This window comes from Montipora capricornis, chromosome 13 (assembly GCF_036669925.1).
Source record: "Montipora capricornis isolate CH-2021 chromosome 13, ASM3666992v2, whole genome shotgun sequence".
In the NCBI taxonomy this organism is placed as follows: domain Eukaryota; kingdom Metazoa; phylum Cnidaria; class Anthozoa; order Scleractinia; family Acroporidae; genus Montipora; species Montipora capricornis.
Window position 1 is genome coordinate 35,888,119 of NC_090895.1, and position 17,705 is coordinate 35,905,823.

Consider the following 17,705-nt stretch of genomic DNA (forward strand, 5'->3'; position numbering starts at 1 on the left):
AGATAAGCGCCGGCCTGATGAGCCTTCTGCCTGGTAAGAAGTGACTTTACCATGGAGGGGGTCCGTAGGGGTAGTCCATGGACCGGTTCATAAGGCAGTGGGTGAACCTGGTCTGTAGGGTGGTCCATGGACCGAGGATCAGTGTTTTCAGGTCACCCCTATTGGTGAAAATAATATTACTGTAATGTTTTAAACCAGTGATTGAAAATATTGTACCAGTAGTTTGTCCATTCCCTGTTGTTACTCCACCCTTTTTGAAAGGTTTAATTTTTGATTTCTTTCCCAAGGCTTTGTCGCTGATGCTCAGGGGGAGTACAAAAGCAGGCCTGCAATCCACATGGATGCCTTCAGATGGGTAAAAAGAGACAGTTATCTTCCTGTTGGCAGTCAAAACCTCAAGGCCACCACCAAGGTAAGAATTACACATTGTAGTGTTCCTTCAGCTAACTACCTTAGCTTGTGGTTGCCTGGGGCACTTTATAGCTCAGTGAGCTGGAGGTCACCAATTCGATCCCCATCTCATTCCATCAACGTCTGTTTTGACTTTCCTCTTATCTGGGTAGCTGTAGCTTTGAATACCGGTAAAAGGGAACATTTGCGGAGGAAGGGGGGGGGGGGGGGTAAAAGTTGCACACCTAGGGCTACAAGCTCATCACTAACTATAGCTGACTGTCACATGCTACTCTCATTAAAATAAGGACCTTTACCTTTACCTTTTACTTCTACTATGTCCAGCCAGTCTAAGAAGCAGACTACACCCTTGCCGTCAAATCTTCTCAGCCTAGCCACGGGCTATTATTTTGTATTTCAGGCACCTACTCATTAGAACAGGGTTGCTTGGTTGGGGAACATGAAATTGCCCCTTACATGTATTAATCAATAGTCCACCAAAATGTCCAAGAACTCAAGGATCCAAGCTGACATTTAAAAATCTGTGTTTGCCAATGTTGCAGTATGACAGTTGATGTGAAAAGTCTACTTATTTGTAGCTTGTATTGGTTAACCTCTGTCTGGTTCATATCTATACAGTATTAAAAACTAAAGGCAAGTGGTCCTTCAGTTACCAAGGATGGTGTACTTTTCTTGCTGTGATCAAAATTATTGATATTTACAAAATTAACATTCATTTTTCATCCTTATTCTTACCTAGGCAAAGCTTCGTTATGATCCTATTGAACTTGATCCGGAGGAAATGTGCCGCATGGCAAGTGAACAACCACAGGTAAGCATGATTTTTTTAATTTAATAGTCTTAAAATTGACTTCAACAGCTGATTAAGACTACCTGTGGTGGATTTGATACTGTTCTCATTTTCTTTCCTTTAACATTCTCTAGGAATTGGCAAATTATTCCGTGTCTGATGCTGTAGCAACCTACTACCTTTATATGAAATATGTCCATCCATTTATTTTTGCTTTGTGCACTATCATCCCTATGGAGCCTGATGAGGTAAGTCAATCAAGTTCATACTTACAGTGATACAAGAGAAGCCAAACTTTGATGAAATCCATGATAACTTGCTTTAGCTGGCATGGCACGAGTTTAAAAATATACAATAAGCTTATGTATTTGTGGTCGTAGCCATCATTGCTTAAGCTCCCTATTGTCAGGAGAGAAGACAGCGAGAGGAGTAGTGTGTAGTAAGTCCTACAATAACTGATTTCAACTGCACAAGAGAAAAAAACAGTAAAAAAAGTCCTAACACCTTTGACCAAAATCATTATTGAGGTTACTTAATTAAGTAACTTAACCTTTCGCCTCTTCTGTTCCCTCCTACTCCACTCGCCAGTCTTGTAATGTTTATCTTTATATCACTTCTGTTAACACTACCCAATATGGTTTACATTCATTGAAATTCACTGGCTCTCGTCTTTGGAATTCTTTGCCCTTGTCTGTCACTAAGTCATATTCTCTTTCACTATTTCGTAACACCGTCAAGAACTCTATGCTTACATGTAATTCTTACACTCCTTAATTACTAGCCTAGCGTATGAAGAAATACTTTTTATCCTAAAGAACAGAATTTTCTCTGTGTTCACTTTGTATGTATTTTTTTTCTTTTTCTCTTTGTTGGGGTCATCCACTAGATTAGCCACTGCTACTTGGATGATCCCAACTCACTCATTATTTGTACTTATTTTCCTTTATTTATGACTTTTGTTGTTTGTAAATCTCAACTTTTTTATTCTTTACTTATTTGTTGTTTTGAGTTGAGTTAAATAAATTATCTGATCTGATCTTAGTTCCTCCATCCTAACTTTATAATGATTTTATAATTTCTTGCAATATGCAGGTTCTTCGGAAAGGCTCAGGGACACTCTGTGAGGCTCTGTTGATGGTTCAAGCATTTCATGCGAACATTATTTACCCAAACAAACAAGAGCAAGTATGTTTAGTCATTTGTTTTAAATGCCTTTACAAGGTTTTTGCTTTTAATCAGTCTAACTTTGTGTTGAAAACTGAAGAGTGCAATTGGAAGCAGAGCATTTTAGCAGGGGAGGTTTTCCTGATATATTCACAAAATAGACTATTTCCAATTAGTATCACCCAACTAGTGGACTAATGCAAATCCTGCATTTTAATTGGCTACGCTACTAGAGGACTATTAGTAATATTCCTCGAGTAGCGAAAAGCGTGAGGCTTCCTTTCGTTTTGTTCCCAAATAAATATTTCTTCAACTTGCATTTGCTAACTTAATTATTGCCTTTTCTGTCCGACTAGTTGGATGATACTAAAATAATTAGACCCTTTGCCCTCAAGGGCCACGGGTCTAATTGTTAAAAAGGCAGGTACAAAAGTCGGACCAGATCAATTTGGATTGGTGCTCATCTCAGATCTCTTTAAGCTAACCTTGGTGAAATTGAGGCAAACATTGAATAGTTTTGGTTTACAAAACAGTTTTTGGCTTGGTCCGAGTTGAGCAATCGGAGTTAAGCAATCTGAGTTGATCCGGTCCGACTTTTGTACCTGCCAATTTCCAAATTCAATCCTTTCTTTTTTGGATGTGAATATAAGGGTGAAATTAAAAGATCATTTTTCATGCATTTGGAAATGGTTTGTTTTAGGTAAAAAAAATTTCTTCATGAAATCTGTATCATTTTATTGACAGGTATTCAATAAACTAACCAATGACGGCCATGTTCTGGACTCAGAAACTTATGTTGGAGGACATGTTGAAGCTTTGGAGTCGGGTGTGTTTAGAAGCGACATTCCTTGCAGATTCCGATTGGTTAGTTTTTTCTCTCGATTTTTTTAATTTTTGTCACGATGGTGTTTACCCGCACTAAACCTGATGGCATTGCCTTCAATAGAGCGGTATTTAATTGAGTGTCGAAAGTAATTAGCGAATTGCTATGGTTTTGCATTACCTTGGTTCAAAGTTCTCATTACACTATGATTATTTATGCCCTCTTTTCCCCTTTAATGTATAAGCACAACCCAATAATGCTGCCTTGCCTGAGCTATGTTTACTGGGAAAAAATGGAACCAATCAACAATTAAAGTAAACGGCTACGGGCAAAGTCCCATAGCCACATTTATTAAAAAATACTGTTCAATAAAATCCTAGATACAAAGTTTGGCCCAGTAAAGGCGGAGGCACTGAAAACACCAAAGCATGTGACTGTACACATGCCCAAAAGAGACATTTATTGGCTGGTCACTTCATGAATTATTAATGAGTTTGAGAAGTTCATTACCTATGATTATTGATGTTATTTTGACTTTTTGTAAATTAAAGGTACCAGATGCATTTCAGAAATTAATAGACAGTGTGGAAAGCACCATGCGACATGCCATTGTGGAGGAGGAAAACATTCCTTTTGAAACTGTTACAAATTTTTATGAGGTATTGAAACAATGAAGCAAGACTTGTGCTTTTCCATAATTCGAAAATAATAATAATTTAATCTTTATTTATTGTAAGATAAAGACATATCTTAAGTTTCATTTGCAAATGTATAAAAAAATTACACAAAAAAATAACTAAAGATCATAAATTATTTAAAAATAAGCCTATTCACTAATACATTCTTAAATCTATCAGAAGTTATTTGCAGGTCAGTTAAACCTAACTAAAAGTTAAAAATCATTTTGATGATGGCAATAGGCAGTTATTCTACTCAAACCAGCTGCCAATTTTAAGGTCAAACATGGATGATGGCTCTGTGCCACAACCACAAATAAAGCCGTAAGAGTTCATTGTATTCTCAGTTGCAGCTTTACAATAAATTTGTCGGCTATTTTTTTTTTGCACAATTAGCATTGCATGACTGTGAGAGAAAATCCTTCCCTTGTCATTGCATTGCATTGAAATAATCATTGAAATAAATGCTGGCCTCAGATAATATCACTAAACAGATTTTAAAATGTTGCTGTTTAACCAGCCTCCACTTCTCTGTATTCTCAAAGTGAGACATTTAGTATTTTATTTTTCACGATTTAAATGTAGTGGTTTATTACAAGCATTTTAACTAAACTTCACTTTGGCGTTTAAGAAAGTGATCCTCAGATTGTATTTGGGTAAATTCTGTACTCAAAAATGATTATGGTGTCTCTTTGCCAGGTCTGCTCTGAGATCAAAGACAAACTTTGTAGTTTACGAGATACTCCCGCCAGACTGGAGAACCCTTTGATTTATCATCTGGATGTGGGTGCTATGTATCCAAATATAATTCTCACCAACAGACTTCAGGTGAGTTAAATTGATAGTATAGAAGATATTAAGGACCTCATGGGGACACAAATTTTTTCTCTTTCAGTGCTGAGAGATTATAATAATTATTATCAACACAATAAGACAAAAATATTAATGTATATCCTCAAGTGGCCATGTAATGTTCTGTTTACTATATGGGGGTACGTCACGCATTCCTCACCCACGAGCGTCAGCTGAAACGAGCCGGAATCTACGTAGACCAATCACAACGGACTTCCAGTTTCTGGAAGTGCACTTTGGACCCTGAGAAATTTTGCATACGGTCACAGCAAGAAGATGGGCTTCATGTGTTGCGCATTTAAAATTGCTGAGTTAAATTCTTATCAAAGAGAAACTGGGGCGTATAAATTTTATGCTAATTGGCTTAGATGTTTGCAGCTCTTTACATAATGAGTATGGTAGAGTTTGTATGGTTTGAACAGGGCTCGAAATTAACGAAAAAATGCAAGCCACTTTTGCGACGTGATACAAAAATGTTTAGAGACTATCATCACCAAAACAGCCTGCAGCCTGAAAATTTCACACTTAATTATAATGGTTTTTTTTCAAGCTTTCTATTCGCTACTGTCCTAGTTGCGTTTGTTGCGCTTGAGGGTAAAGGTTTGCGTGCAGTTCAATTTATGCTTGCAATACATTAATATTTTTATTTGTATTTATATTCCTGCATTTCGAAGCCCTAAGGAGTGTCTGCATGGGAGGCATAATTATAGATATCCTATAACTCTGAAAGATAAAAAAAAAATAAAATCTTCACTGTATGTAATGAAGATATGAGTTGTTTTAGAATAAGGAAAATTGGCCTGAGAAGTTTTAACCTTGAGCTTTCTTTTCTGCTTTAATTCAGCCTTCAGCAATGGTTGACGAGGCAACTTGTGCAGCATGTGACTTTAACAAACCTGGAGCAAGGTGCCAGAGGGTCATGAACTGGACCTGGAGAGGAGAATTTAGTAAGATTTTTCTGTGTTGTCATGCAAAACTTTTGAAATGCCTTCTTTCACAGATAGTGAGTGAATGTTAAATAGTAGGGGTGACCCAGTGAATTTGTGAAATTGGCTTTGTTTGGTTACTTAAAATCATTACTGTTCTTGCTCTACAGTGCCAGCAAGTCGTAATGAATACCAAACGATAAAGCAGCAGTTAGAAGTTGAAAAAATTCCTGGTGTTAATCCGGGGGATCCAACCCGGTCTTTTCATTCACTTTCCCTTGCTGAACAAGCCCAAATGGAAAAGAAAAGACTGCAAGGTAAGGATTTTTTTCATTCATGAACTTTCTGTATTAACCTGTTCATTCTGAACCTCCCTCAAGGATTCCTTCATGATCAAAGAACTTATCTAGTTGCATTAGTCAGTGAAACTCTTCACAAACAGATGAGCTTGGGAACTGGTACCTTAAAGGTTAGCGGGGTGCCAGCTGTAATTTGCTGAAAGGAGGTTCCCATGGCAACCCTGGAAGCAGGGACCACCCCCCAAAAGCAGCTGCTAACTGGCACACTGGCATACTGAGAGGGAGGGAGTGGAGGGTGCAAGAATCTGCAAAGGTTCGCTTAAAAAGGTAGCAATAAATTATCTGCAAAGATCAGCTGAATGAATGGCACATGAAAGCAAGAAGGCACAAAGCCACTTTAAAGTTCCCGAAGGCCACCCCACAGGTGACGTAGGACATGTTTGTGTGACTCTAACTTTGCCTTAAATGTTATTTAGCCACTTTAAAATCAATTCAATAAGTTAGTGACATAGACTTGCTGCAAATCAACCTTTCAACCTCTAATAATACAATGTATGAGTGTGACGGGGGTGTATTGTGAGTGATGAAGTCACGAGCTCACTGAAGGGTTTTATGGAAAGTGTATAAATAAGTAGCACTGCTTGGGGAAATAATTATATTTATGTTATTTGAACCTTTTCTACTTGTCAACAGATTATTGTCATAAAGCTTACAAGAGAGTACGGATGAGCAGACAAGAGATTCGTAATACCATGATTTGTCAGCGAGAAAATTCCTTTTATGTTGACACAGTGAGAGCATTTCGTGATCGCCGATATGAATTTAAAGGATTGCTCAAGGTACTGAAACCTTCACAATATGTTATTCTTTTAAAAAGCTAAATGGAGGCTTTTAAGAGAAACTACAGGTTAAATCTATTCTAGTTTTTCATGACTTCCTTTTAAAATGACAGGTCTGGAAGCGTAAACTTGGAGCTGCCATGCAGAGTGGGGATGCAGAAGAAATAAAAAGGTATGAAAAGATTGTATTTACAGCTTTTTGATGATCATAGATTTTCTTCTTTTCCCTTATCAACTTTCCTTTTGAAATTAGGTGCTCCTTACACCCCTGGCATATTTTAGCAGGTGGAAGTACTAAAAACTACATGTATGAAAGTTCATCGCTTGTACTTTTGACAACCTTGTTGATCCACATGTAATGTTGAATCCTTAAATCCAACCTACATTCGTCACCACTGTCCCAATCTTGCTTCCCTTATGCTAACTTTGCAAAATTCCACGGGAATAATTTTTTTCTAGTTGTCAAAGCAAGGAGGTTTTGTACGACTCTCTTCAACTTGCCCACAAGTGTATTTTGAATTCCTTCTATGGCTATGTTATGAGAAAGGGGTAAGAGAAAAGGACATCTTTCCTGATTTTGTTTTTATTCAGATATCTTTAAGGCCATCGCTTTTTCTAGATAGATCCAGAAATGTCCATAATTACATGCACATGGATTTCAATTGATGGTTTTCACCTGATGTCACAGCAGCCATGTTGGTGCACACAGCAAAAGGGGAAAAATAGGCACGATTGCATACGTGTGGTAGTGCAGTAACACAGTGCTTTATTCCATACTGTCAACTGAGCTGTGTTTTGTCTTCCAGAAGATTCAAGTTGTCTTTGCATAACATGTAGCCCTAATAGTACACAATATTGTTTTGGTATCGTAAATCATTGTAGTGAAGTGGAAGATGTCTTAGGTAAATAGCCCCCAGAGAAGACATGTGGTTACTAGTAAAATACTAAACCCAGAAAGATTGATTGCTCTAGGTGTCAAAACAATAATGAGCTTTCTTAGCTTTTACTTTGTAGCAAGCACAAAATATCATTAAACAAAAGGAAAAGAAACTAGAGAAAAACCCTGGGACAGGGGGGGTGGGGGGGATGAGAAAAACCAAGCAATTGACCCAAACGATAGTGCAAAACAATTCAAGAAAGTCTACCTGTTTTCAACTGAGTGGCTTCATAGCTCAGTTAGTAGAGCATTGCACCTGCATCAGAGAAGTCATGGTGTCAGGTGTCTGTAAGAGACAATTGCTTATTAAATTATCCAGAATTATCCAGATAAGCACAAGGATCTTTTCTCTCCTTTGTTTGAGTACAAGCATTACGATTGCTAGAGTAATCTTTTGCTTCAAGTGGCATCATGGTCATTGTACTTAATGTCTCCCATTTCAGTGCTCGGTGGTATTCTATGGAGATGGCTGGCATCGTCTGCCACACGGGAGCAAACATTATTAGACAAGCCAGGGAAATTGTGGAACAAATTGGGTAATTTAAATGATTTTTTTCTTCAAATCCAAATGACAATCTCAGCCAAAACTGTTGAGACAAAATTATATATTTCAAGGACCCTGAAATGCTGCATTTGCCTAGTGGTCTTTGAAAACTTACCTTGGATGGGGCAAGAAGCAATATTATAAAGCTTTGCTTATTGTTTTAAACATATTTGTAGCTTCCTATAGACTGTAGTCATAAATGGTGGCTAAGTAATTATTCTTTTGTCTTTATGCTAACCATCCTCACTAGCCTTGTTAGCACAAACAAAATTTCAAAGAAATTTTGCTCTAATGTGAGGCTAGTGAGGATGATTAGCATAAAGACAAAAGATTAATTTCTTGGCCGCCATTTCTGAATATGGTTTATAATATTATAGGTAACTGTCAGTATTGTTTCATCTGAGACTGCCTTGAATAATTTTGTTAATAGAATGGAGGTCACAGATTTTAACCCATTGACAAGTAAAATCGTCTGGCGTTAGACAGAGTAAAATACTGGCTGGTTTAGGCCGGTTGAGGCCGGTTTAGGCCGGTTTGGAGGTCAGAGGGTTAATGGGGACATAGTTTTTCAGTGAGTGATCGACTCATTGACTCCCGGGGGTTCCCCATTGACGAGTAAAATCATCTGGCGTTAGACAGTAAAATACTAAGTCTGGCCGGTTTGGACGTCAAAGGGTTACTAAAGAATACAAAAATTGTGTGATATATTTCACAGAAGACCGTTGGAGTTGGACACTGATGGAATTTGGTGTGTTTTGCCAGCAAGCTTCCCTGAAAACTTTCAGGTAATCTTCTTCTCAGTCTCATATATCATCATCATCATTATCATCCTCCTCCTTCGCCTTCTGTACTTTAATTCTTGGATGCTTTCACTTACTGTTTCCACTTTAAGGCATTGAAATGTTAAACGTTACTCTCATAGATCACAACAACTAATCCAAAGAAGAGCAAAGTTACCATATCATATCCTGGAGCAATGTTAAACATCATGGTCAAGGTATCTCAGTATTACATGTAATTTTTGATGTTTTCTTTCTTTCCCAAAAACAAATTGCTCTGTAGCATTACCAGACAATAACAAAGCTATTAAATGGCATTTTGATAATGTTACTAACAAGGAGTTGTAATGTTTCACCCTAACAGAACAGCTATACAAATGACCAGTATCATGAACTTACAGACCCTGAAAATCTGACATATGAAATAAGGAGTGAGAACTCTATCTTTTTTGAGGTAAAGTAGATCTTTTGTCTTTTCATTCTGTAGCAGATGGGGCACAAAAACTTTGAGATTGCGTTAAAGGGGCATTGTCATGATCTGCGCATGCTCGAGTCTGTTTGCTCTCGAGCCCACGGAAAATTCTAGCCGTCATCATGGATTCACGCGGGAGTCACGTATATTCGCCGGAGTTTCTCCTTTGTCCACCATGGTCCTCCCCAGTGGACACCATTTTGAATTTGTCGATTCAACTTGAAAAAAGTTAACCTAACACTTTTCAAGTTTTCACAAGATGCCAGCGTATGCGCTTCTCGTGACAGTTTCCCTTTAAGTTCTGTAAAATGATAGCAAAACTAAGTTAGCCATTATGATCATGGCTGTATAGGGGTTAGTTGATATTTTAGAATAAAGTAGAAGTTAATGTCTTAATCAAAATTAATACTGGGTGGAGCCTGGGGAGGACTGCTGCAACTTCCCATCATGTGTTTACCTTATTTGGTTCTTTCAATCAATCTTGCCATGTGAGCCTTCTCGACCTGACTTTCTCAGAAAGCTCAAGTTTTTTTGTTTTCTTTTCCTTCCCCTGTTTCTGTCAGGTTGTTGAAGGTGTGTAATGCTAAATGGCTAATGGATTTACTGCAGTTAACTTTTTGTTGTAATGACTTGCTGTAATGACTTCCACTAGAGTATACATTGTACATTATTCTTACCAGGTTGACGGTCCTTATAAGGCGATGATTCTTCCAGCTTCTAAGGAGGAAGGGAAGAAATTAAAGAAAAGGTTTGAATAACCATCATTATATAAAATTTAGTTTAAATTGAATTCGAACACAAAGGATTTCAATATACATGGTCTATAGTTAGAAAAGATTGAAAGGAAACAAATTTTGAGTACATTGAACAGAATAGACAATGTGAATATTCATGAAGGCAAAAAAAACCCAAAATAGGTGTTTACTTGCATGCTCCAATAACCAGTCAGTTGTCACGACACCTGAACTGGAACTAAACTAAGACTTAAATCAATTTTCAGGGAGATATTGGGACAAGGCTAAAAACGGTCAAACAATAATATTGAAATGTTTGTATTCAACTGTTCTTGGTACTGGTATAATTTTTTCAGGTATGCAGTGTTTAATGACGATGGCTCTCTTGCTGAGTTAAAGGGATTTGAAGTCAAGCGGCGGGGTGAGCTTCAGTTGGTTAAAATTTTCCAGTCATCTGTGTTTGAAGCTTTTCTACAAGGTTCTGCACTTGAGGAGGTGTATGCAGCTGTAGCCAGAGTGGCAAACTACTGGCTTGATGTCCTTTTCAGCAAGGTTTGTAGCTTTCCTTTTGAATAACAACTTATTTGCTGCTAGGCATTGCAAAGAACAGCATCCTCGCAGGTCCACGAGGTAAAATGTTAAGCACTTCTAAGAGTTAAACAAACTGCTGTATACCCAAACAGGCAGCTGTAGCCATTGGCTGCTTGAAATTAGCTGCATACATGCTTATGCAAAGGGATGAAATCTGTCTTACTCAGGAAAAAAAGTCTGGTAAAGGTAGATAAAGTCACATGCCAAACCCTTTAGGCTCCATTATGGCCAGAGCTTATCCCGGTTTTCAGTAGTGTGAAGCAACTGGGAGAATTATGAATTTCCCCCATCCTTTCCCTGGATAAGAATGTTCACTAGTTTTTTTCAATTCCATTTTTGGTAGGCCACAAATATGCCAGACAGTGAACTCTTTGAACTAATTTGTGAGAACCGAAACATGTCAAGAAAGCTGGAAGATTATGAAGGGCAGAAGTCAACCTCCATCAGTACAGCAAAAAGGCTGGCAGAGTTTCTTGGTGATCAAATGGTAAAAGACAAAGGCATCAGCTGTCGGTTTATCATTTCCAGAAAGCCTGAGGGATCCCCAGTTACTGACAGAGCAATACCATTAGCAATTTTCCAAACGGAGGACAGCATCAAGAAATACTATCTGCGTCGTTGGCTTAAGGATTCCTCCATGAGCAGCTTTGACATCAGGAATATCTTGGATTGGCAATACTACATTGAGAGACTTAACAGTGCTATTCAGAAGATTATTACTATCCCTGCTGCACTACAAGGGGTAAAGAAAATCTGATGAATTCTATTATATTTTAGTTTCATTGGAGATTGAATTGTCATGACTGCTAAATTGTCTACCAGAAGATGTGGTGTGATCCACTGGCTAAGGTTTCAAATTTCATCCTTCAGGTTCAAGTGTCACTGTGTCCACAAACTACTGGTAGATTTTTATGAAAATAATACAGAATATGCAAGTCCAAATTGGTGCAATAGCTCAAATATAATAAATTAATGGTAGAGCACTGCACCTGCAATGCGCAATGCAAAGATGAGATTGCAAGTTCCATTTGCAAGTTCCAGTTCGAGCCTGAACATTCAGTCTTTCATTTTGCTGCTGTCAAAGTAGCACTCATACTGGCAATAGTATACTTATACTTATTTTCAATTGATGTCGCAGTTCCTGTGGCTATTTATATTTAAGACACACTATAATAACAAAACGCAAAAGACAACGTTGCGTAAAAAGGGGGGAACCCTGCTCCGCGATCAGCGTGACAGACGACTCCCGTAGCGTGACTAAAAGCCTATTTCCTTATTTGGATGTAATGTAGCTCATGCATTTTCCTGCACATGCAGCTTTGATCTCTTATTTTTGTCCATATTTGGGCATAAAATTGGTGTACTAAAATCCCCAGCTTTGATCCAAGTTGCAAGTTACACACTTCAAGCTCATTTGCTTTTGAAATCACCTATTTATTTGCAACTCCGATGTCTTTGCTTTGCTTTGATTTAAGGTCAGCAATCCTGTGCCACGCTGCCCTCACCCAGACTGGTTACACAAGAGACTATTGGAAAGAAATGATGTCTTCAAGCAACAGAAGATTAATGCTATGTTTGCACCACTTCCCAAGAAGAAGGTAATGCCATGAACAGGGAGTATCTTTCTGTATGCTTTCTCAGATTGAAAGTTTTATATACCAGTGATCACTGACTTCAAGAAACTGCCATTGTCCTCAACAAGAAATGAAAATGTATCCCTAACTGTGAAGTAAAGACCAGGCTGTTGCAAGTTATGAGCACAGCAATACTTTGTTTTCACTCAAAATCTCCCTTTTTTGTTAAGATTTATTTTCATTACTGATTAGGGGTTGCTCTGTCATATCACATTAACAAATTCAAGTAAAAGCAAAGAGTTGTTTAAAATAACGTGATTCAATGTAGATGCAAATATTGCAGTATCTTTTTTGAAATTGTACTGTTTACCTGGATTTTCTTATGACTTTACAGCCACAAGAGTGTGATGACAACCATCAAGAATCAAATCTTGCTTTCAGTAACCAATCAGTTGACATAGAGGACATAGCTGGCAAAGGTCCATTGTCAGTTGGTCGACCTGTGGCTACCAAGAGGAAGCGAAGTCAAATGCAAATGACATTAGAGAATGGTTTGTCTGCTGATGTCTCGTCCAAACAAAGTCATGCACAGGTCTCCCAGTTGTCGCAAACATGGAGGGAGGTGCTTGGAGAACCACCACAGTGGGGTCCAAACAAGGTCTAAAAAACTTATTGCTTTTTAAACTTCTTTCTGTCTGTTTTGTTGAGAAGGGTTGCTGTAGTGGTAAAAACCCTTGTTTTTCAGATTTAATTTCACATTTTGGTTAAAGTGTAATCTGTTTATTTTTTGCCATTGTTGCCAGTCAGAATCATGCTTTCTCTGTGAATCCTAACCCTTTGTTACTAATTCATGGCCCAAATCATTTGACTGAATTTTGAAACTCACTCGTATCTTAATGTCAGTAACATAGCATGAGCATGTATTTCTAGGTGACATTTTCGATATCATTGCCGTGATGTTTTCGTTGACTCCAACTGACAGTTTACCAAAATGCCTTTTAGCATTGTCGCGTACACTTTTATGCTTCTTTTGGACAACCTTTCTCGAAACAGTTGTATATGTGTTGTTGCTGAGTTAGTGCAGTGGAAGAATAAATTTACTTGCTGTTGGGTTCTTGTCTTTAACACTGAAAGAGTAGTCTTTGGATGACATCTACTTTGCATATTAAATTTTTCTTTGAAAAAAGGCAGTTGGTTTCCAGTTAGTGTAACAATCTGGAAATAATCATTATATCCAGTTTGTTTACATTAACTGAAAATTATGTTTAAGACACTATAATAAGTTATTACATGCAAGAACGCATAGAGATTTTTTTTGGCTTTATTTTGCAATTTCAGGAGGACAAGGAGAAATGGGTTCAGTTTCATAAAAGAAAATGGGAATTCCAGACCAAACAGCGTGCTGAGAAGAAGCGTCTAAGAAAAGAGGCTGATACAATGGGAATCACTACCTTAGCAGTTGGTCGTGGTCCCTCAACTGCAATGTCAAATTTCATGAGACAGCAAGCGAGATCAATTATTGACTCTCATTGGCAAATTATACAGGTAAAATAAAACTTTGATCATTCGATAAAGTTAACCAGAGCCCTTGGCTGAAATCTTTATGGCCTTTTGAATAAGGAACATGTATCTCATCACACCTCCTCCAGTATAATACTATGTAGATAGCATCATGGAAAGTGAAATGGAGTAAGACATGCACTAATTACAAATAATTGGAGAAACTGTCCTGCCCAGTATTTGCTTACCAGCATTAGCACCTATTTTATTCTAAAATATCATTTTGAAAAAAAGCTTATTTTGTCGGTTAAGTTCAGATATGAAAAAAAATTTTCCTAATCTATTTTGGTGAAAACACCACATACTTCTGCAGTGTCTTGTTACTACCAAAGTATCAAAAGCACACCTTTTTTCATCAACAATAGACTGAGCTAGTGTTTTTCCTTGTTATGTTGACTCAGTTTGCAGAGACTGATGATCCTGGAACATTTAAAGTGTGGGCCATCGTTGGATCAGATCTGCATGCTCTGAAAGTCAATATACCCAGGATTTTCTATGTCAATTGTCACACGGCCAAAGAAGGCACTGGAGCAAGTAAGATATTCCATATTTCAGGCAATCTAAGTGAGCCAACAGGTGTTTGCTTAACCCTTTAACTCCCAGTGGCCACTTTAAGATTTTACTCTGTGTAATGCCAGACAATTAATGTACTCCTCAATGGGGCAGGGTTTGAGCTAGGATTTGATTACTGGGGGACAGTTTGTCCCCTTGGCTGGGAAAGATCTCATGGATATACCCACCACGAGTCCCCTAGGTTAAACTCTCATGTTACAGATTAAGTTCAAGTGCCCATTTCAGTAATTAGGTCTAAACTTTCGTTTATCTTATATCTATAGCAATATTTAGGTCTAGAAACTGTTACGGTTAACCGATTCTAGAGGCTACTGAAACCATATACAGGCCGCTCCTTTTATTTTATCTGGGTCGGAGACTGGTACGAGCATTGTGGTTGTGTGGGGGCTTATAGGCCGCGCAATAATTGTAGAGTTGCGTTTACTCGCGATAAAGGTAAGTTGCTTGCCACGCAAGCTGTAGGAGAGTAAAGAACTACGTTTTGAAGAGGTGAAAAGGAAGGACCCATGTTTGCCTTGCTATGGAAAACACGGACTTTGCTTAGCTCCATTTCAAATAACCTTAAAGAACACCATCACCAAACTAAAGACAAAGCTGAAAACAGCAATGGCTTTAGAGATCTTTCTCATGCTATTTTGTTTGTGCTTTTTAATAATTATGACTTTCCTTGCATGCAAAGTTGGCGACCAAATTTCCCCATTAGTCACCAGCTGGTGCCTGAGCAAAAAAGTTAATTTTCAAGCCCTGCTGTGACATTTTAATTCCCAAATGCATGCATCACTCTTGGTTGAACATGAGACGTGTGTTCAGTAGAGTGTGACTAAAAAGTGACTTTAAAATGTGCAATAAAAATCCTCCCACGGTCTGTGTTTCAGTTTGTAATTCTTGTACCGAACTGTCTCTTCTTGTGTGCTTCTTTCTGAGTTTTCCCCAGATTTTGAAGGGGGCAAATTGTCCCCTTGGCCGTTTTAAGGGACAATTTCAATATCAGTGCGGGATTGGTGCAATGGCCTTAGAGGATTAATTATGGCTGCTGATGTGGGTTCAACTCCAGCCAATACTTGAGACCGTGTGACCTATGTGATCCTGTGCATGTATGCCTGAGACTGCTGACCGCTAAGCAAACCGCTCCATCATGAACCCCGATGCACAGGAAAACCAGTATTTCTTTGTTGTTAACTAGGTTAAATTGCATTTAACCACATTTAATTATTTTAAAGAGAATATTAAAACTATAAATATAATCATTATCTTTAACTGTATATAATTTGCATACCTAATTATTTATAATATAACTATTTTGATTATGCATGATAGAGTCTAAAAATGGTTTGTTTTCTGGATAACATGTTTTTTTGTATTTGAACACATTTTAATGATTTTATAAACATTTCTTCACACTAAAGCTACTTTAAATTTTTAATAAGACTGAAAAAATGAAATCCAAAATATCATGTCTTACTGTTTCTTTTTCTTTTAAAATTAATGTTTTTCTGCACTCATTTTAAACAAAGGTTCCACTATTATATGACGATGATGATGATGATGATAAGAAGGGTGGGTTGGTCCTTGTCTCAACAGTGATTATAATGTAATTACTTATAATATTACATACTTTGTTGCTTTTTCTTTTCTCTACAGCATGGAGGAAAGTTTCCAGAACACTACCACGCTCGCACACAGTTCTCAGTCTTTATGAATATTCAGTTCCAGAAAAAATATTTATAGATCATTCAAGGTACATATGGAATGGGCTACTAATATTGGTTGTGTTGAACCATCAATTGGCACCTGATAAGTTGTATTTTAACTGTTATGAAAATCACCAATAGTGGCATTGGTGGGGTTGGGTGGCATTCCCTGTCGTGAGGATAGCATCTAAACATAGCTCCTGTGTGATTTTGCGTTGGCTTGTGTTTCTCAGAGTATTATTGATAATCATAATTTATCTTCTCAGAAGCTTAATTTTTTTGTTTCTTCTCAGCGAGTTGGCTACTGATCTGTCATCTCCTGACATAGAGGGAATTTATGAATCTCAGGTAAAACTTCAATAAATATTTTTTTTTGTGTGAGAAATGTTCAATATTACATGTATCGCATTAATTTTCTTACATTTCAATAATAGTAAGTGTTTTGGGGTTTTATTGGTATTTTAGAATAAAATAGAAGTTAATTCCAGTAAGCAAATACTGGGTGGAGCGTGGGGATGACTGCTGCAACTTTCCATCACATGATTATGTTATTTGGCTCTTTCGATCTATCTTGCCATGCAAGTCTTCTCGGATTGACTCTCTCAGAAAGCTCAATTTAATTGTTTTTTTACAGCAATTTAAAGTCGCCCACCTTTATTACCACTGGGCCATACTGCCTGCCTACTCAGAGACCATTAGGGGTAATGACCTTGTAATGGACCCCGTGTGATAGTGAGGGTCCCGAGATGTGATTCCTAAATGGTTGTTTTGCAAAATCCTCCTTTAGTTAGTTTATTTTTATCTGATTCAGCTATTTGAAGGTAAACGTGTACTTTGTTACAGTATTGTGCAAAAGTAATGAGAGTGTAATTCAACGAAATTCGTGAATTTCATGGCTTTTTGATGAAAAATGGCAAATTTTTGTCTAGAGTGAAAGTTCACAGAAAATTCTCCGATTTTTTGCAATGCCTATTGTTGTATTTGACGCAAATTTTCGAGCAAAAATTCACTCTTCCCAAATTTTCCTTTGAATTTTTGAGCGAAAAGTTGCCATTTTGGTCAAGTTTTTGTGCGTATACCTAGCCAGCACAACACTAGAATGTATGCGATAGAGAGCAACATCTGAATCATTTTCCATTCCTTTGGCAGAGCTTTTTCGTAATAAATTATTTCAAGCAGTCCTTCCAAAGCGACAAAGTTTTCACGGCAGGACAAATGCTTGACTTGATTTGCATTAATTGTTGATTTCAGTTTACAGTGGCCCCAATTTAGTGCTCCAGCGCTAGAAGGACTAGACACTTACACTTATTACGAGTTCCTTTCCTTTTCTCTTCTATGAGGCTGTTGATATGACTCATTTAAGTGTGCAGTTTTAAACTTGGCACATAATTGGTTCATATTTCAATTAGCAAACCAAATTAAGAAACAACTGGATGTGCTGTTGTGACAAAAACATGACAACTTGCTCA

The 17,705-nt window shown here is 37.6% G+C and overlaps 1 protein-coding gene and 1 long non-coding RNA gene across 3 annotated transcripts in view; one reads left to right on the forward strand and one right to left on the reverse strand.

Annotated features, from left to right (window-relative positions):
- The window catches only part of LOC138028926 (DNA polymerase epsilon catalytic subunit A-like), a 53,801-nt gene that overhangs the window by 12,884 nt on the left and 23,212 nt on the right, over positions 1–17,705 (forward strand). The window contains exons 14-38 of the mRNA XM_068876571.1: positions 288–412; positions 1,151–1,222; positions 1,336–1,449; positions 2,294–2,386; positions 3,110–3,229; positions 3,740–3,847; positions 4,565–4,693; positions 5,562–5,664; positions 5,814–5,960; positions 6,636–6,781; positions 6,895–6,953; positions 7,241–7,330; positions 8,162–8,254; positions 8,978–9,047; positions 9,185–9,259; positions 9,406–9,495; positions 10,194–10,261; positions 10,604–10,799; positions 11,182–11,580; positions 12,314–12,436; positions 12,807–13,070; positions 13,751–13,957; positions 14,374–14,506; positions 16,187–16,283; positions 16,530–16,584. Of these exons, the coding sequence (XP_068732672.1) occupies positions 288–412; positions 1,151–1,222; positions 1,336–1,449; positions 2,294–2,386; positions 3,110–3,229; positions 3,740–3,847; positions 4,565–4,693; positions 5,562–5,664; positions 5,814–5,960; positions 6,636–6,781; positions 6,895–6,953; positions 7,241–7,330; positions 8,162–8,254; positions 8,978–9,047; positions 9,185–9,259; positions 9,406–9,495; positions 10,194–10,261; positions 10,604–10,799; positions 11,182–11,580; positions 12,314–12,436; positions 12,807–13,070; positions 13,751–13,957; positions 14,374–14,506; positions 16,187–16,283; positions 16,530–16,584 (3,176 nt within the window). The remainder of the gene's footprint in view (positions 1–287; positions 413–1,150; positions 1,223–1,335; positions 1,450–2,293; positions 2,387–3,109; positions 3,230–3,739; positions 3,848–4,564; positions 4,694–5,561; positions 5,665–5,813; positions 5,961–6,635; positions 6,782–6,894; positions 6,954–7,240; positions 7,331–8,161; positions 8,255–8,977; positions 9,048–9,184; positions 9,260–9,405; positions 9,496–10,193; positions 10,262–10,603; positions 10,800–11,181; positions 11,581–12,313; positions 12,437–12,806; positions 13,071–13,750; positions 13,958–14,373; positions 14,507–16,186; positions 16,284–16,529; positions 16,585–17,705) is intronic.
- On the reverse strand, positions 5,305–12,920 carry LOC138028928 (uncharacterized). 2 transcript variants are annotated; one of them, XR_011127768.1, is made up of 5 exons: positions 12,783–12,920; positions 10,191–10,230; positions 7,927–7,974; positions 5,533–5,647; positions 5,305–5,440 (listed from the first exon to the last, which is right to left on the reverse strand). It is a non-coding gene; the product is annotated as an uncharacterized lncRNA (long non-coding RNA). The 2 variants fall into 2 exon arrangements; XR_011127767.1 differs by having other exon boundaries at positions 7,927–8,004; positions 12,783–12,914.